Genomic DNA, 16,822 nt, shown 5'->3' on the forward strand with positions numbered 1-16,822 from the left:
ACCCATATGTTTCACAATCAGATGCTCAAAGGATAACTGACTTTCCATGCTCTCAGTTGCTAGTGGTGCAGTAGGGAGCATGAGAAGACATAAGACAGAATAATTCTCTAATGCAGACTCATCTGGTTTACCTTTGAGAACTGGAAAGCTCAGAACTATGATACAGCTCCACATGTTGGCCATGGGGATAACATAACAAAACAGTCTATCAGTGGTTTTGAGGAATGAAGGTCATTTCCTCGTGCCACTGTCCTGAGAGGAGAGAGCCATCCAGATGGAACATAAGACACTGGATTTGGCTACAAGGCTCCACGTTTCCTCCTTTCATGCCTTTCCATCGCTTCTAATGTCCCAGAAACACAGCTGCTGCTGTGCAAACAAGAGGAAACAAATCCTGCCAAAAAGCTTACCTGTTACACCAGATGCAAAGGCTATGCCTCCCTGTTCCTCAGTGTTGGCTTACACTTGCTCACGCTCTTCATCTCCCTCCTCTCCCCTCACAGATGTATTTCACTGCCCTGTTTACAGAGAACTTTGGCCTGCAACAAGGTACACTCCCAAATCAACAAAAATCCATGAAGCCACAACACTGACAGCATCTCTACAGCAAAACAGTAGAACATTCAGTATGGGGGTCCTTCACAGCTTTTCTACAGAAATATGTAATGCCGTCTGGGCAGCGTATGCCCTGCATGTTGAGCACACCACAATATGGCAGAAAAAAAAAACAAAAACACATTTAATTTAGCCTGTGTCTGCCAGAGCTTAACTGCCCTTGTAAGTCTCTGCAGTACTCTGCAGTTACACGTGCCATGCAGCTCCCCAAAACGTCTTTGGAAGACTATTCAAGCTTGCTAGATCTATTCATTTCACTCTCCCCCAAAAACTTATCCCCCACAGCATTGCTAACCTGGAGCTAATGGAAGGAGGAGGGAGGTGACAAAGAAAAACTCAGAAACCTGAAGGTTGTTTGGAATTTATTCCCTTGAACATTTCACACAATTGAACAAATAATGTCTTGATTTCACAGCAACAAGAAAACCAAGTATTACATAATTTAAGGAGACACACACCCAAAACAAAAACAGGTTAAAAACAACTGCATAAATAAAAATCTTCAACGAAGCTATACAACGGAGACATGAAGCCTTTCTGAGCACTAATTGTCTCACTTAAATATCAACTATCCCTACTTTATACAAACTCCCTCCATTTCTCTGAGGGAAACTTAATCTCCTCAGAATGGTTATTTCTTAGATTCTACTTTTCAAAACAAAACAAACAAACAAAAACAAAGCCCAAAAAATGAACCCACAGATGTTATAATTCTGTAATTAAAAAAAAAAAAATCCAACACCTTTACACAGCGTTCTTTTTCTAAGTTTAATGAAACTCTTAAAAGTGCCCAGAAAAATTCATATCACCCTTCAGAAATTACACATACAAGCAATAAACAAATATTTCAGTGGAACAAGTCTACAGGTCTGAAAGCTAGAGAGAAAGGTGGAAGAGGGAGGTCTTTTACTCCCAAGAAAAAGTGTTCTTAGCAGGATCCAGCCACGAGCACAAACCAACTTCGCTGCTATTTTGTAAACCCTTTCTCGGTCCCCAGATCGTTTTCTTGGGTTTTTCAGTGAAGCTCTATTAGGTCAGCTGCTTCTCAACCCCTTAGAACAAATAAACCAGCAATTCACGTCTTTGCTTTTCCAAATTTTCTGGGCTTCAAATTCTCTTTTCATTTACACCAAAGTCACCCAAATCCTGATAAGAACACCGACAAGGACCATGATGGACTGGGAACAGTCAAGCACATCCCCCAGGAGAGTTTCCTGGCTTGCTACTGAACAATGATTCACTGGGCACTGAACCTTGGTCCTAATCATGCAACCCACACGCTCTCCTCAGCTTCCAAAAATACAGGGGTCTGATTCTTAAGTTTACATTTTAAATATTCCAGCTCAGAAAAATAAATCTGGCATTAGATCTCCCTGGAGCCGTATGAGGCCCTGTGAAAGGGTTCGTTACCATGTGCCCTGTCCTGCAGAACACAACTCCACCGTGCCTCCAAACAGAAAACTTCAAGGCACGGTAGAAGAGGAACTACCTTTCGTCTCAGTTTGGTGGTGCATCTTGAAACATGATTTTTTAAAATTATTTTATTTTATTATTTCGTGGAGCAGAGGAGGAGGGGAAGGTGTATGGATGTGTCTGTAAATGCAGTTTAGCGGCTTCAAATGAAGGCACCACAAACTGAGCAGTATGCCACAGAATTAGCTTACTGTATTGTCGGTAATGCAGTGTTTATGACACAAAATTAAAACAAGTATGAAAAACAAATCTGAATAATAACAAAAAGGAGTGGCCAAGCGGAAGCCTTCGTGAAGATATGTTCATATGCACAAGTAAACTGTTTTGCTTTGAGATGAAATAGTTTCAGAAGGCACATTCAATGTATGTAGAACTGTAAAAGGACAACAACGATGAACAAGAAGCCAGTTTATATACAGAAATGCATACAAAAATGATTTGTACTTCCTTAGGCATAGAAATATGTGCAAATAATACTGTATGCATTCATAAAGATTTGTGTAAACTCAATGGACAGCCATGATCCTTTTGAAAAAGGGGCTCAGATAATTTACTTGAAAGGGCATAGCATTCAGAGGAAGCAACCACCACTTTCTAGATTACCTGGTCACCAAAAGAGCCCTCTCATGTAAGTGTCCACTTTTGCTTATTAAATGCAACACATTACATGTTTAAGAGTCTACCATAAATGGTTTGCTCATAACATTGCTCCCTGAAAATGTTTAAGGCACATCCATAAGAGGATTTCTGACCTTTCATATTGCACCCATCTCATATATAGGATATACTTTTGTGACTGTAAAGCAGGAGACCTAACACCTCTACTTCGTATTGAAATTTTCAGGTTTGCATACTACTTATAGTGAGTTTCTTACATTTTTTGCAGCTCAAGTAACTACTGCAAAGATCTCATGACTTGCATTTTATTGCTGAGAGTTTTTGAAGTAAGAGTTTCCCTAGCAGGTCTTTTCTTTATGAAATTCCTACTGCTGATAGGGTCGGAAATATACTGCTGTGAGAACACAAGCCTGGAATAGGAAACACAACAAAACATCACTACCTAAAGCTGCCCCAAAGAGCATTATGATAAAGCAAAGACTGTTCCAAGTCCATCTGTCAAGAAAGAGCTGAAAGTTTGAAAATGTGTTCTTACAGACCTTTAGAACAAACAGAAAAAAAAAGCATTTACATTAAAAGCACATTCAAATCATATAAAGTACTGTAAATAATATTCAAAAAAATCCAAGACACGGTGGTTACAGATTATGAAAGGGAGAGACAGTTGAGGAGCAAAGTGTTTTTTTCCCCATGGCAACAGCAGCAATTTTGGCACAAAGGCAAACGCAGAAGATAGAAAGAGGCAGACAGAGTACAGAGAAGAATTACAGAATCTAAGACAAAGCATGCCACAGTTGAGCAGAACCAAAAGCAAAGTACCAGCTTTCCCCAGCTTCCCTTCCCAGGAGAGAATGGCATCAACCACTCAAAAGCTTGTTGCCACTTCCCCATCGAAAGGGGCTGATCAGTACTGCAGGAGCCAGTTAGAACTTAACTCCCTGAAAACATCCCTGTGACACTACATAAGATGTCACGTGGGCTCCCTGGCAAACCAGGCAAGCCTTCGTACGAACGACGTTTCTAGAAGACTGCTAAAAAACTCAACTTGCTTCTCACAAGTTGTACCCTACAACTGCAGTCACTGCAATACAAGGGACAGACAGCCAGTGAGGGACTGACATCTTTAGCAAAGTTAATGCATGCCTGTCAGGTTAGTACGGCATCACAAGAAAGTGCTTGTTGGGACCAACTGTACCTAAGCTGACCAAAGCTGCTGAACGCCATTTTGAGTTCAAACAGATTTTAATTATTAATCTGGCTACAAAAAGAAGAGCACAGATTTGGTGGTAAAGGAGGTACTGAATGTAGGGGGAAAACCTGGAAAATTTACATTTGTTTGGGATTCTGTGGGCAACTAAGAAGCAGGCCTGCCACAACTTGTCGTAGTGGTCACTGAACGAGCTAATTCAGGACTGAATTTAACTCAGAGGGTACAAAACTTAAAACCAGGGGGCTTTTGTCTTGTGCACTGCTTAACTGATGTTTCTGCTCTACACCTTCTTTTTGCACTCTAAGCTATCTTGAGAACTCCATCACAAATTAAACCTACGCATTTCACACTCTTATTTCACTTAATCGTTTCAGAGGCAAATTACACTCCTCATCAACATCTGCCTCACTAGTAAGACTGACTCAGATCTCAAGGTATGAAATCACTACTGCCCAACCTCAGCCGCTGGTTCTTGCCTTAAAAGAGGCCAAAGAGTTTTCAGATATACAACCAGTTCATGGAAAGTCTACTGAACAGGTAAAGTTGGAGCGTGGGAAACTATCTCCAGATCAGAGAGCTTTTTGCTTAAGGTATTCTTGTATATTTCAGTGAAAGCAGAATGCCTATAGTTTCTCACCTAGAGAAGTTAATAAATTACAAGAAAGCATATATGCACATAGTTCAAAGTCAGTAGTTAAATAAAGATGCAATCTTAGAGACTCCCTCTGATTATTCAGAAATAGTATCTTATTCCTCCACTGTATCATGAAGTTTTGCAATTCAAAAGCTGAGGTTTTGTGGGTTTTTTTGTGTGGTTTTTTTTCAAGCCATACAAAACGGTAAACACACTGCAAGTTTCCTGATCTACTGTGCAAGAACTGGAGCTAAAGAGAGGTACTACAGCACATGACCGTTAAACTGACTAATGGAGAACTGGCCTGCCTTAATGACACCGCAGCTTGCTTTTCAAATATATGGCATTTAGCCTCCCCTCCTGCTTCTTAACCCTTGTTAATCCAGTAGTTTTAAAATATACTTACAACTTGCTTCATAAAGAAAATGAGATCTCAGCTATAAATAATACTTTCTAGCAGAAAAGGGGGGACAACAGAACCAGAAGGTAACTCTTCAACCGTTAAAGGTGTTTCAGTCATGCACACACAACATGTTACATTGCCTTAAAGATGAACTAGCTTCATCCAGCTGAATATGCCCTAATGATGTACTTTGCAGAGTACAAGAGCCAAAGCTTTAAAGCTCCAAAATATTTAAAAACAATGCTACAGTTAGGCACAGCAAACTGGAGACCTAGATTTCAAGCCTTGCTGTTTGATAAAATGGTGTCTGTTCTACTTTTCTTCTCTAGAAATATTACAGCTCTTGTAACTGTGCCATCGCAGGTGCCAACTATGTCACCAGTACATAAGGAGAGATGGAAATACCTGGCCTAACGTTTGTCCTACTTACTGATCACGTAGATGCTGTCTGCTGAAGGCTCATCTAGAAATGCAAATAATTAAATTTGATCTGTTGGAAGGACTAAATCAAGGAAAGGAGACCGACAGCAACAGTGCTGAAAAACTAACTGATATACACAGCTAAACTCTCTTTCTTCCACTTCTCATCACCAATAGCTTCAACCCACAAGTCACTTTTCCTATGATATAGTCTGTGAATTAACAGCTCCAAGAAATATCTTTTTCACACATCTTAAAAAATATGCTCTATATTAAAAAAATCATAAAACCAAAAACTCTTCACCTTTAGAGTAAGCAATTTTAAACCTAGCCTACAGTACAAAAAAATGCTGTCATTATCCCACCTGCCATTGCCTTTCTGGACCTGTCATTTTTCATTACATTTTTTCTCTCCTTCATTCTGCCATATGGAAATTCCACTCCACTAACAGACAAAACAGCGAGTGTAACTACATTTAAAGAGTCAACAACACACAGTAGGAATGACTTTCTGTGTTCAGTTACCATCTTAGAAATGCTTGTAAGAATATTATGTCAAATATAAGCATGATTTTTATCTGCCTGTATGTTTTTAATGTTTCTTCTCAATTAGCACTGTGAAGACATTCATTTCTAAATTTTTCCTCTAGGTATGTTCTCCCTCTAAAAGCACCTAATTTCCTGTTTTCTTAGCATTCTAGAACCAATATTAGAACTAAGTCTCTTTCTGACATCACCAAGTGAGCATGTAGGGGCTGGGCAAACGAGCATTTGTAGCAGAGTCACTTCTCCCATGTTAGAAGGAATTAGAATTTTAACTTAATAGGCAAAAATACTTCACAGTAAGACACACACATTCACTACCTCGTTCCCAAAGCCATGGCCAGGAGCAGCACAGAATCTGGCAGTAAGGGAAAAGCACCATGACCTGTCAGCACCACGAAATTCAAGAAGTTTAAGGAATCCCATCCCATTAGCTGTCACAGACACCCAGAATTCCAAAGGAGACACAATCCAGAGATAATGGGATCTTCCCATTCAAGTACCAGATTAGTGAACAGAAATTTGGGAGAATGAGAAACTACTCCCAAATTTCAGGCAAACACAGAAATCCAATTTTAGAATTATTCCAGTGTATCAGAACTTGTAACTTGAGTCAACATTGAAGTACATACAGTACAGACAAAGCCTCTTTATCTGGGTCCACTCAGAGGAGACCCTTAACTGAGGATCTGTGTTTTCCTGGAACTATTTCAGACAGTATCCTTTAAAGAAATGAGAATATCTAGGCCCCCAAAGCCACAATGCAAAATAACATATTGAGAACTTCACATAACACACAAAATTCACACGGCACCCCAATTCACACGAGTTGTACAGCTTATAAAGTTGGGTCACGTTAATTCTTAACGGTCAGCAGACTGGCCACAGAACTCCCCTAAGATCTGCACGAGAACTTCTGACTGGACATAGAGAAAGGGAACCCCAAAAGCCATCAGCTGACACATGAAAAAGGAGTCCAAAGGGTTCTGGGCTACCTGGTGCCCAATGCAGGAAACTGTGCTTTGCAGTCGCTGGCTTGCCACCCTAACTCTGTCAAAGAAGCCGAGAGAGTACTGCACCACCCTGCTAAAGAAGGAAGCGGAGCTACCTGGGGCCCTCTCTGCTGAGGAGGAGATGGAATTTGCCCGTCCACTTCCATCACTTGCCATAGTGTCCTGCAGAGGTCCTTTGGTGTCCTGGAAGAGTGAGGAAGTGAATTAAATCCATACTACAATTGCAAGCACTTAGAAAATACTCTTTTCATATGAGGTTGTATGTACTGAACACAATGAACTAGGAAGATATCCCTTCGGCAATTAAGATACCCCTTATTTATTGTATAAAGGCAAGGTCTGAACCAAACGCGTTCCTTCTCGATAGGCTTAAAACCCCAAAAAAACAAGCTAGATATCCAAGGTCAAAGCAGTAGGATCCCTGAAGTCTGCTCATCTGGGATACATAATATGTTTCACTTTTGGTCTTTCCTTTTGGCTGGAAGAATAGCACAAATTTTGAGATGGATCCCTAGCCTTTCCAAAAAGGTGCACAGCTCTAGCTTGTACTAACAAAACTTGACAAGCAAGCAGAAAGATCACCACCACCACTACCACAGAGGAAAACATCATCTGAGGGGGAAGGTCAGTTTGTAGCATTCAATCTTAACAGAACTTGAATGCAAAGAGACTACCACAGAGCTTGCTCACATTGAGAATGCAAAAATTCTGAAAAGTGAGTTGAGGAGACAAATTGAGTCTAATATGCCCTGGATTATAAGGACAAAAGCAGAGACACCTTTCTGTATTACATAGTAGGTCTTGGGCCTATGTTTAAAACACAAATGCTTCCATTACAATAATATAGGGAAAAGGATACCCTTTCTTTCCATACACTAACTGACAGCAAAAGTGCAGAAAAGACAGTACATCATCTTAATAGCCTACGCAAGCGAGTTAGAAATTCAAGTTTCAGAAGAAATGCAAATAATTTGTTTAATCTTAAGGAAAAGCAAAACCAGCAACATAAGTTATTTAGTCTTTACACGGACTAAATAAGCATTTCAGTATAACAAGAATACAAATCAAAATACTGTTCTGAGTGGATCAGTACATAATTTTACAGTAAGAACCATGAAAAGAGAAGTGATAATTGCAAGCTCTTAATGAAAATTTATAGAACTGTAGGACATTATGACATTACAATGCCATTTTGATGCATTCTGAATTTTTCTACCTTCACAAAAAGAAAAGCATATTTACTCCTTCAGTGTTAAGAATCAACATGCTAGACGAAAAGAATGAGTTACCTTTCCTGACACTGCTGGCCTCTTCCTTTGAGCATAACCGGAGAGTCGGTAACAGTAGTGGGGCTTACAGTAGAATTTACCTGCAGACAGAACATTAATGATGGTCGACAATGAGAACACACCACCTTAACACAATATAAGTGTCCATCTCACTGCAACTTATTTTCTGTTGTCCCTCCTTCCTCTAGTTTAATCAGTATGCACCGAGACAAGCACAATCTGAAGTTTTAACTCCAGCCCTCCTCTCTCCCCTGCCTAACTAGCTTCCCTTTCATTGGGTGCCTGACAGCCACTGAGAATAATATCCTATCAAACACCAAAGCAAAGCTGTGAGGCTTGTGTGGTATCACATGCTAACAATGCGGCAGTGTGTGAGGAACAAAGAAATCATCACATGAAAAGCTGGCAGAAGCACTTTTGGAAAAAGCAAGAATGAATACAAGCAGCAGAGGAAAGAGGGAGAGGAGGGCATTAACTCCCAGAGAACCATCTCCGAAAACAGATTGTAGTTACTTGCAGAAAGGGCAATCGAGCAATGAGTCATTTTCACAAGTAAGACCTGTTGTGACACTGATGTTTTAGTAACACTCCAGAAGTCTAGATGGGTTTTCACCAGCATCTGAACACTATCCTAAAGACAAAGCAGCACTAGCAATACCCCAGTGCAAATAACAGTAATAGGAGCAAACTGATGGCACGGTTATCTTCCCATGTTCTTTTGCTACCATATCCCGCGAAGTGTACACAGCCCACAGCATACCTTCTAATATCCTGTTCCTACAACCTTCCCAACACATTTCAAATCTATAGTCTGACTTTTGCTGCTTTCCTCAGTTTCTCTGAGCTGGTACTTGCACAATATATTCTAATGATTTGTTTTATGATAGAAAGGTGGCAAATACTATCTGTTGAGAACTGCCTGCTTAAATAAACATTTGTTAACATGGAGTCTTTCAAATTGTTTCGGGGGAAACATCTGACAAGAGATACAACAGCAAAACCCCTACATACTCAGGCTTTGAACCAGACACTGATTGTAGAACACTACAGGACACTCTCAGTCGGAAGAGCTAGATGAATAGCAACTACATGAATGTATTTTACTTTCTCTTTCAAAACAAATCCAGAATGAAACATGAGCTACATTTTCACAATTATTAGTGACAATAACGCACATTTCTATGTGGTCACATTTGGTATATATACATATGAAACTGTTAACCGTGTAACAGTTACTTCAGAATCAATGCTGCAGATGCGCTGAGACTCCAAGCTTTGTGCTTGTTTCACTGTGAGCTGTCTGGCCATAACTGTGTACATAAGCTGGCTGGCAGAAAGAATCGCTAAGTCTGGTGGCAAAAACTGCTTCAGCACATACAACAGACAGAAGGGCTCAGCTTGCTACTGCACATTTAATCAGGTACCCCATGACTTCTGAGTGCACAAAATAACAGCAGTGCTCTACAACTGCCTTGTCCCAGCTTTGATAATTGACCAAGCTGTTGATTTTATACACAGACTTCAAAATTATCACTGGCCCCTTTAAACTTCCAAGTCAAGTCCGCTGTCATTCTGAACAAGTAATAATGGGTTTTCTATTCCTTACTGGGTGCCTGGTTTGATGGTTCTGAGATTCCTCAATTCTTTGTGATCCAAGCCCATTACTAAAGGTCGCTATATAATTCATCTTCAATAGAAATATTATGTTGGTACTTTTTGCCCCATAAGCCTAGCTGATGTATCCATGGCCACTGTCAGTACTTTCAAAAATATTCAACCCAGTTACACAGATGTCTATCAATTTCAGAACTTTTCAGTCTGCAGAGAGTATTCTGGAGTTTCATCCTGTAGCATACAGCTTACAATTTTTACTTCATCTTTGACTCAATCAATGTGGAAAAATATCATTTGTAGCACTTTTTCCTGTTATTTTTATTTCTACATCATCATTTCTGGTGTAGAAGCCTCTCCATCTAATATCTCCCTAGTTTTACATAATTTTGTACATACTTTATTATTGATATCAGAGCAAAGATAAATGACAGCTGTGAAAGAAGGTAGAAGTTATACTTCTTGATATACATTAAGCTTTATCTGAGACACCTTACTTCTTCAGAAAATGTCAATTTTCTGCTAACAAGCAACAAATGTAACACTGCCACTCTTTGAAGGATGTTACTCTTCAGAAGTGACGTGCAATTTGAAATTATAATTTTCAACATGCTCATCTTTTGAGTGCTAACAAAAGTTTCAGCTGCTGCCACACTGTCTGGTTTCTCAGATCTGTTATACCTAACACTTCCCTTAATCCTTTGAATGCTGGACTCTGTTAAGAGTCATCAATAAATTTATTAATTTGGTAATCATATTTCTTGCTCCTCAGTCTATCAGACACAGAAAGAAAAATTACTGAACTTTCAGTAACTAATTCTTTCTCCATATATTTAGCATTGACCTATCCCTACTCCCATGTCCTATTTTTCCCCACTAAAATATAACTTAGTCTGTAATTATCAATTATCATAGCCCTTGATTATAAACTTCTTTTGTTGTATCTAAAATGTAAAGCTCTATTGCTGTGTTCTCTTAAAAAGTAAAAGCTGATTATGCCTGTCACCAACATGTTACGTTCTCTTAAATAAAGCCCAACTAAATTTAAAACTCAACTCATTTAAAACTAAAATGAGTTTCCTCATTTAAATGTAACCGAAGGAACAGTAAAGGATCTAGCCTTAAAGACAGCTGCCAAACCATTTTAAAGCCCTCAAATACTATTTGTTTCTTTCCATTCCAGCAGGTATTCTTAATTAACTCCTCACAGCTTTCAGCATTACCTGGCCACAGGAAACCCACAGAGCTTTAACAGTTTGAGAGGATATCTCTGGAACTGAAGTTACTCCGTCTCTTAACTCACCAAATAATTTGTAAGCAAACAGCGAGCTGTGAAATCACTTGACAAACCTCCAGGACAGCTAAGAGAATTCTTACAAAAAGGCAATTTCTCTTACCATCTTCAATATCATAGGCGTAAGATGACAACCGCAGAGTGGTGGCACAGTATTCACACTTGAAGCAACTGCGGTGGAAGAACTTGCCTTCAGCACTCAGCCTTTCCATCACATAGACTCGCTTGCGGCAGAAGTAACAGACATCACTGCCTCCCAGGTTCTGGGGGAACTCCTTTTTGAGCGAGCCCTAGACAGATATAGGCGTGATTAAATTTGTGTGTGTCCATTCTCACCAAGACCGCATGGTCCTATTTTCCCTTCATCTTTGCAGGTATGGGAGCGTCTGGATGCTGCTGTTCTTTGACACATGGATGCTGCAGCGCTGTGACACAATTCAGTTTTAGCCAGGAAACCAAAAACTAACCTTGAAGTCCAGTGAAGAAGGTCCTAGGATGTCATGCCTATGTATGTGAGGAGTAAATTAGGCTCTGGATGGAAAAGTGGACACAAGTACTATTAACAATGACCTTGAAATAAATGACTGAGGGAGGCATATGATAGAAAGGCAAAATCATTAAGAGACCCTTCAAACTGCAATTCTTAGACCAAAACCTTACTCCTCTAGTAAACAACAATGTTGAAGTAGCCACAGTGGAACAAATACATCTTCACAAATACGACCACCAGTTTGTCAACTGGTTGCAGCTAATCCTTGAGTGCTGAGATTAGATTCAGCAATTTTGCAAGGAAAATGAGGACAAGAGAGAGGGTGGATGGAGAAAGGGAAGTTAAGTCTTTTACAAAGCTACTATGGATCCACCAGCTGTACTAGCAACTCACAATACTTCAGATCTACAGTACATCTAATCACAAACACACATCATCTTCTGCACATCATCTTACCAGTTCCTTCTTGTCTAGAAGGGTTTTGGGTTGCTCTTTCCTTTGAAGCTGATTGGCTATCTGCTCAGCCAATGAGCTCACTCCGCCTGTGTACATCTTTATATACTTCTACCAGATGGATGGAGTAAAACAAAAGGGAAGTGAGAAAAGAAAAAGAAATAAAATTATAAAAATGACTAAAATGATAACAGGTTAGGTGGTGAAAAGGTGCAGAGAGGTGAAACCATGCCAAGACAGTGGACAATATGGAGTGACAAGTAGTAACAGCAGCGCTAGTGCCATCAGTAATCATTGGAACAGTCCAATATCAACTGCAACTATGAAAAAGAAGGTTTGCATTTTGCATTACCTAAGTGCTCTAGAAATGCTATGATGATGAAGAAAGCCAAGTTTTTTCTTGCTTATGGGGTACTTTGCACCTGGAAACCTGAACAGATTCACTTCTCAAAGATGAAACCAAATATAGACAAAGATTTGAGGTTCCAGGTAAAATTGGCATCACAATCAAAGACATTTTGGAAGACATGTCATAGAGTCTAATGTAACATGCTGATTGCAACAGTTTATTTATATGATTAGCATCTGAAAAGAATTCATTTGAAGTGCATTCACAGAGTAGGAAGAAATCCTTAACTCAGGAACTCACAGTCATTCAAAACTATCATTTTTCCAAAGCTAAAAATATATAGGAAGTTTATATGGAAAATGATGGCAAGAATCTCATCCAACACTTTAAAGCCATACCTGCAAACATCTGGAACATGTATTCACTCAACACTGAACATGGCTTTATGACTCGGCTTTTCTCCATCATGGGTATTGACTGATGCAATGACTGTGGATAGCTAAAGTCCCTCCAGTATTCTGAGAAACCTAGGCATGTTGGCAGTTACACTAGACGGTCTAAAATGAGTGTTTGCAAGCCATGTTCAGTCACTGCAGGAGCAGAGGAAGTGATTTTCAACGGAAATAATTTCAGCCATCATCAATAATTACATGGTTAAGAGAATTATGTGCTTACATCTGTGTTAGCTTAATCACACTGCAAACACCACGAATTTGACTCAGCAGAGCAGCAAAGAGCACGCCAAGCAATTTTCCTTTTCCAAACTAAGAAGCACTATGAATATTTCTAGCTGGAGTCTCCTCAGGAAATGAAGGAGCAGAAAGACACTGCCTTCTGGCAAGTGCAAAATCACCAGGATAGAAGTATCTTGAAGGAAAAGACTGAACTCTTCTCTCAAAATTCCCACTACCATACCAGAACTAGTTATTTCCCATAAGTAACAATTCAGTATATGTTTCACAAGTGTGGTTATTAGCCTTTCAGAAATGTTTAAGACCTTCACATATTCAGACATGAGAAAAGCAGGAAGCATCATAAAAATCTGAAATCCATCACCAGAATGGTATTTCAGGGGGACAAGGGTCTGAAAATGGCATGCTTGGCCATCAGATTGTAGTTGCTATCACTGAAGTCCTAATTCCTCAAGAGCTATGTCACTACAATATAGGAGGTTTATTTCTGCCCACAAAGAATTTATACTCACTCCTTTTACATACTTGTCTGCTAAATCCAGCCCAAAATATTGAGCACTTGCAGTATTTACGTATGCAAGTAACAACACAATTTGTCTTTCAGAATTTTCAAGCTTTTCCAAGGGCAGCAAGTGCTTTCAACAGACATTTTCTTTCAGCTGGAACTGCATTTCAACTATACGGGTTCCTCACCCAACCTTAACTGCAGGTGTTTCAGGATCTTTCAATTTCTATCAGCACATCTGCCCGAAAACTGATTATTCTAATCTTAACTCACAACATCTGAGACTATTTCGTGTGGGAAATGTAATTGCTCAAGTCTTGATTTTAGGTTCTGTGGTTCTGATTTCTCTACCTACACATGGCAACTGGTCTAATATTGGATTTTAAATGGAGCACTTTAACTTTCCTTGGGCAAATGTCTTCAAGATATGCAATGTTCTGAACCATTTTCAGCAGTGAGCAAAGAACCACTTTAGCTTAGGTCAAATCAAACTCCTTTTGTTTTCCAGCATGGCAACTGCAACTAGATGAAATTCCTAGTGATTTTTCAGAAAGCCAAAGTATTCTGTATTTCATACTATAGATGAAGCATATACACACAAGCCCATTCTGTAGTTTGGCCGAGAATCTCAACGAAAGCAGCAAGCAAAACAAGAAAGCTTTATTCCAAAGCTAGACTATTAGTGCTCAAAAAAAAAAAAAAAAAAACCCACAACAAACAATTTGAGAGCAAGATAAACCAGAAGCTTTTTACATTTGCACCAAAAGTTACATATATTTAGTTTCAAACTGCTTTATGGTTGACAACAAGCTATGCCACAGGCTGCTTGCATCTCAGTTGTGCATGAATATGCACAGACATTGCATTTTGCAGGTGAAGTGTTGCAAGCCTAGCCATCTCTTGTGTTTTGTCCTTGGCCAATGGGCCCAGGGGGGGTAAGTGACACAGCCGAGTGCACCTAGCAATGCTCAGGCCAATGCTACCTGTCGAAGAGAGTCAGATGAAGGTGAAGAAGGGCGATTAGAAGAACGGAGGCTAAGGGAGAGCTCCCACTGGTCAACAAAGAATCGGCGAGACGGTTCAGTCTCAGGCTAAAAAATAAAATAAGAGTCACAACAATCATACATAGATATGAAGGAAAGCCAGGTGAAAATAAAAACAAAAATTCAGGCTCTTCTGCCCACCACAAAAATAAAAATAAAAATTCTTAATGACATTTGTAGGACAACTTGAAAAAAAAAAAAAAAAAAGGTCCAGTGCATCTTCAATTTCTCCCTAGCGAGGCAGAGTATGTTATTCTTAATTTGTCCTTTATTATGTTTTAAGTCACTGAGGGCCATTTGGAAACAGTTACCTACTTCCACAGATGTCCAGCCTTCTGTAACCCAACCAACTAAGCCACTGGCACAGATCCCAGATCAATTTCCTCTGTTGCTCCTGTATCTCCTGTTGTTCCGTATTACTGGCTCAAGACACTAGGATTCTATTTCAGGCCACATGAGACCTCTTCTACATTTTAACTATAAATGCAAAAAAAAAAAAAAAAAGATCCTGCTCTCCTTCCAGGTGGGAGAAATTAACTTGTAACTGTTGCCAACAAGCAGCACCACATTTCCAGTATAAAATTTAATGCAGCAGATTTGAAACACCACAGTAAAAATAATTAAACAATATAATGCAATCTGCTATTTTTGCTTATCAAGTGGCAAAGAGCAAATCTCTAACTGAGAATATGCATCCTTCTGAAATGGGCCCTTCACAGGAGGAAGAAGGTATGGGCTCCCAACATACCCTTTTCATTACCTTTATGGCTAACTAATGCCCACCTTCAAACACACTTAATTTAAACAGGAAAAAAAAAAAACAAGGTAGCGAGGTGTATCAGACAGTACTGGTAGGAACTGTGTATTCCTTAGAATTACTATCTGGAGAAAAAAATACATAAATTTCAAATATTTGACTTTCTTTTAAAAGACAATTATTTTTTGCATTACAAAAAGGACAAAAATAAATGTCATGAAGCTACTGGACTCACAAAAACAGTAATTTGTAGCCGCTTAGAAAAAACTAGCTTGTTGATTAAACCTATTGAGCACAATAAAAACTAGGTGGGTTTTCAGAAATATAACAGTATATTAAAACACTGATCACAGAATCTGTGATTCTGCGATTTTTTGTACTTAAGATCATCAATATTTAATCAAATTGCTTTTCTGAAAATGTATTACTTTACCTGAGCTTTCTCTTAGTACTCTACTTTTTCTCGATTTCTTTCCCTAAATCCCACACTATAATCTGTCATTGTTTGCAGTGTTCCAACATCCGTTTCCATCTTCATCTCTGCCTCACTCTTTTTCCTTTCCTCTACTTTGTGTTCTCCATCTTCACTATATTTTCTCTCCTCCTTAATTCTACACTGTACAGAATTAAGGTTTTTTTTCTCTGCAATGCAATACTGTTAATTTTTTCCACCCTCAAAAAGAGCCTGAAAGTGCAAGATAGCAGGAAGAAGGTAGGAAGTAGGTGTCAGGGTCCAGATGCTAACTTCTGTACCATTATTTCTACACAATAATGAAACACATACAAGCATGCTATCCTCAGATCATGCCCGAGATCTTCAGTTGTGTCACCCATTAACAAATAGATACTGGTATGTTTAAAGCAGTCTCCTTACCCACACTTACATGGTTTCTTCTATGTCTGCGACATCCTATCTGAAATCCAGCCAAAGGTTCACTCTTCCTGGAGAACAGCTTTGCTTATTTTAATCATCACATCAGCAAAGACTGCATCCCCAAAGAACAGTAGTTAAAAGTGACTTATTTGTTACACGTTTCCCTTTGAGATGGCTTGGAAAAGTTATATCCACCAGTAAAAGTTATAGGACTGTTTATACTCCTGCTCAAGAAGACAGTTTAATTTTGCATAGTTAAATCAAAACCATAAATTCTGCAAAAAAAAAATAATCACTTAAGTTGAGATTGTTTTCTAAAAGTACTCTCCAGTTTGCCAAAGGCTGCTGAAGATAACCAAAAACAGAAATGGGGCAAGGAATGTGAACAAAAGAAGCCACCATTGAAATTGGCACACTCCCACATGCCAGAGAAGACAAACAGGAGAAAAAATTAAGCACAAAAAAATAATCCAAAAGTGTACAGCCGAATCAAAGAAAATCGGCACAAGCCACCAACTCTGTTGTTGGAAATAATA

General features: G+C 39.2%; 1 protein-coding gene across 15 annotated transcripts in view; it reads right to left on the reverse strand.

Annotated features, from left to right (window-relative positions):
- MICAL3 (microtubule associated monooxygenase, calponin and LIM domain containing 3) overlaps positions 1 to 16,822 on the reverse strand; it is a 144,643-nt gene that overhangs the window by 61,630 nt on the left and 66,191 nt on the right. For 14 of the 15 annotated variants that reach the window (XM_042889562.1, XM_042889563.1, XM_042889572.1 and 11 more), the window contains 5 exons: positions 14,596 to 14,703; positions 12,070 to 12,177; positions 11,227 to 11,413; positions 8,219 to 8,298; positions 7,025 to 7,112 (listed from right to left, as the gene is read on the reverse strand). In XM_042889562.1, coding sequence (XP_042745496.1) covers positions 7,025 to 7,112; positions 8,219 to 8,298; positions 11,227 to 11,413; positions 12,070 to 12,177; positions 14,596 to 14,703 — 571 coding nt within the window. The remainder of the gene's footprint in view (positions 1 to 7,024; positions 7,113 to 8,218; positions 8,299 to 11,226; positions 11,414 to 12,069; positions 12,178 to 14,595; positions 14,704 to 16,822) is intronic. The other variant, XM_042889574.1, reaches the window with a different exon arrangement.

Source organism: Lagopus leucura, unplaced genomic scaffold (assembly GCF_019238085.1).
Source record: "Lagopus leucura isolate 7727_CA_CO unplaced genomic scaffold, USGS_WTPT01 Super-Scaffold_100159, whole genome shotgun sequence".
Taxonomy (NCBI): Eukaryota; Metazoa; Chordata; class Aves; order Galliformes; family Phasianidae; genus Lagopus; species Lagopus leucura.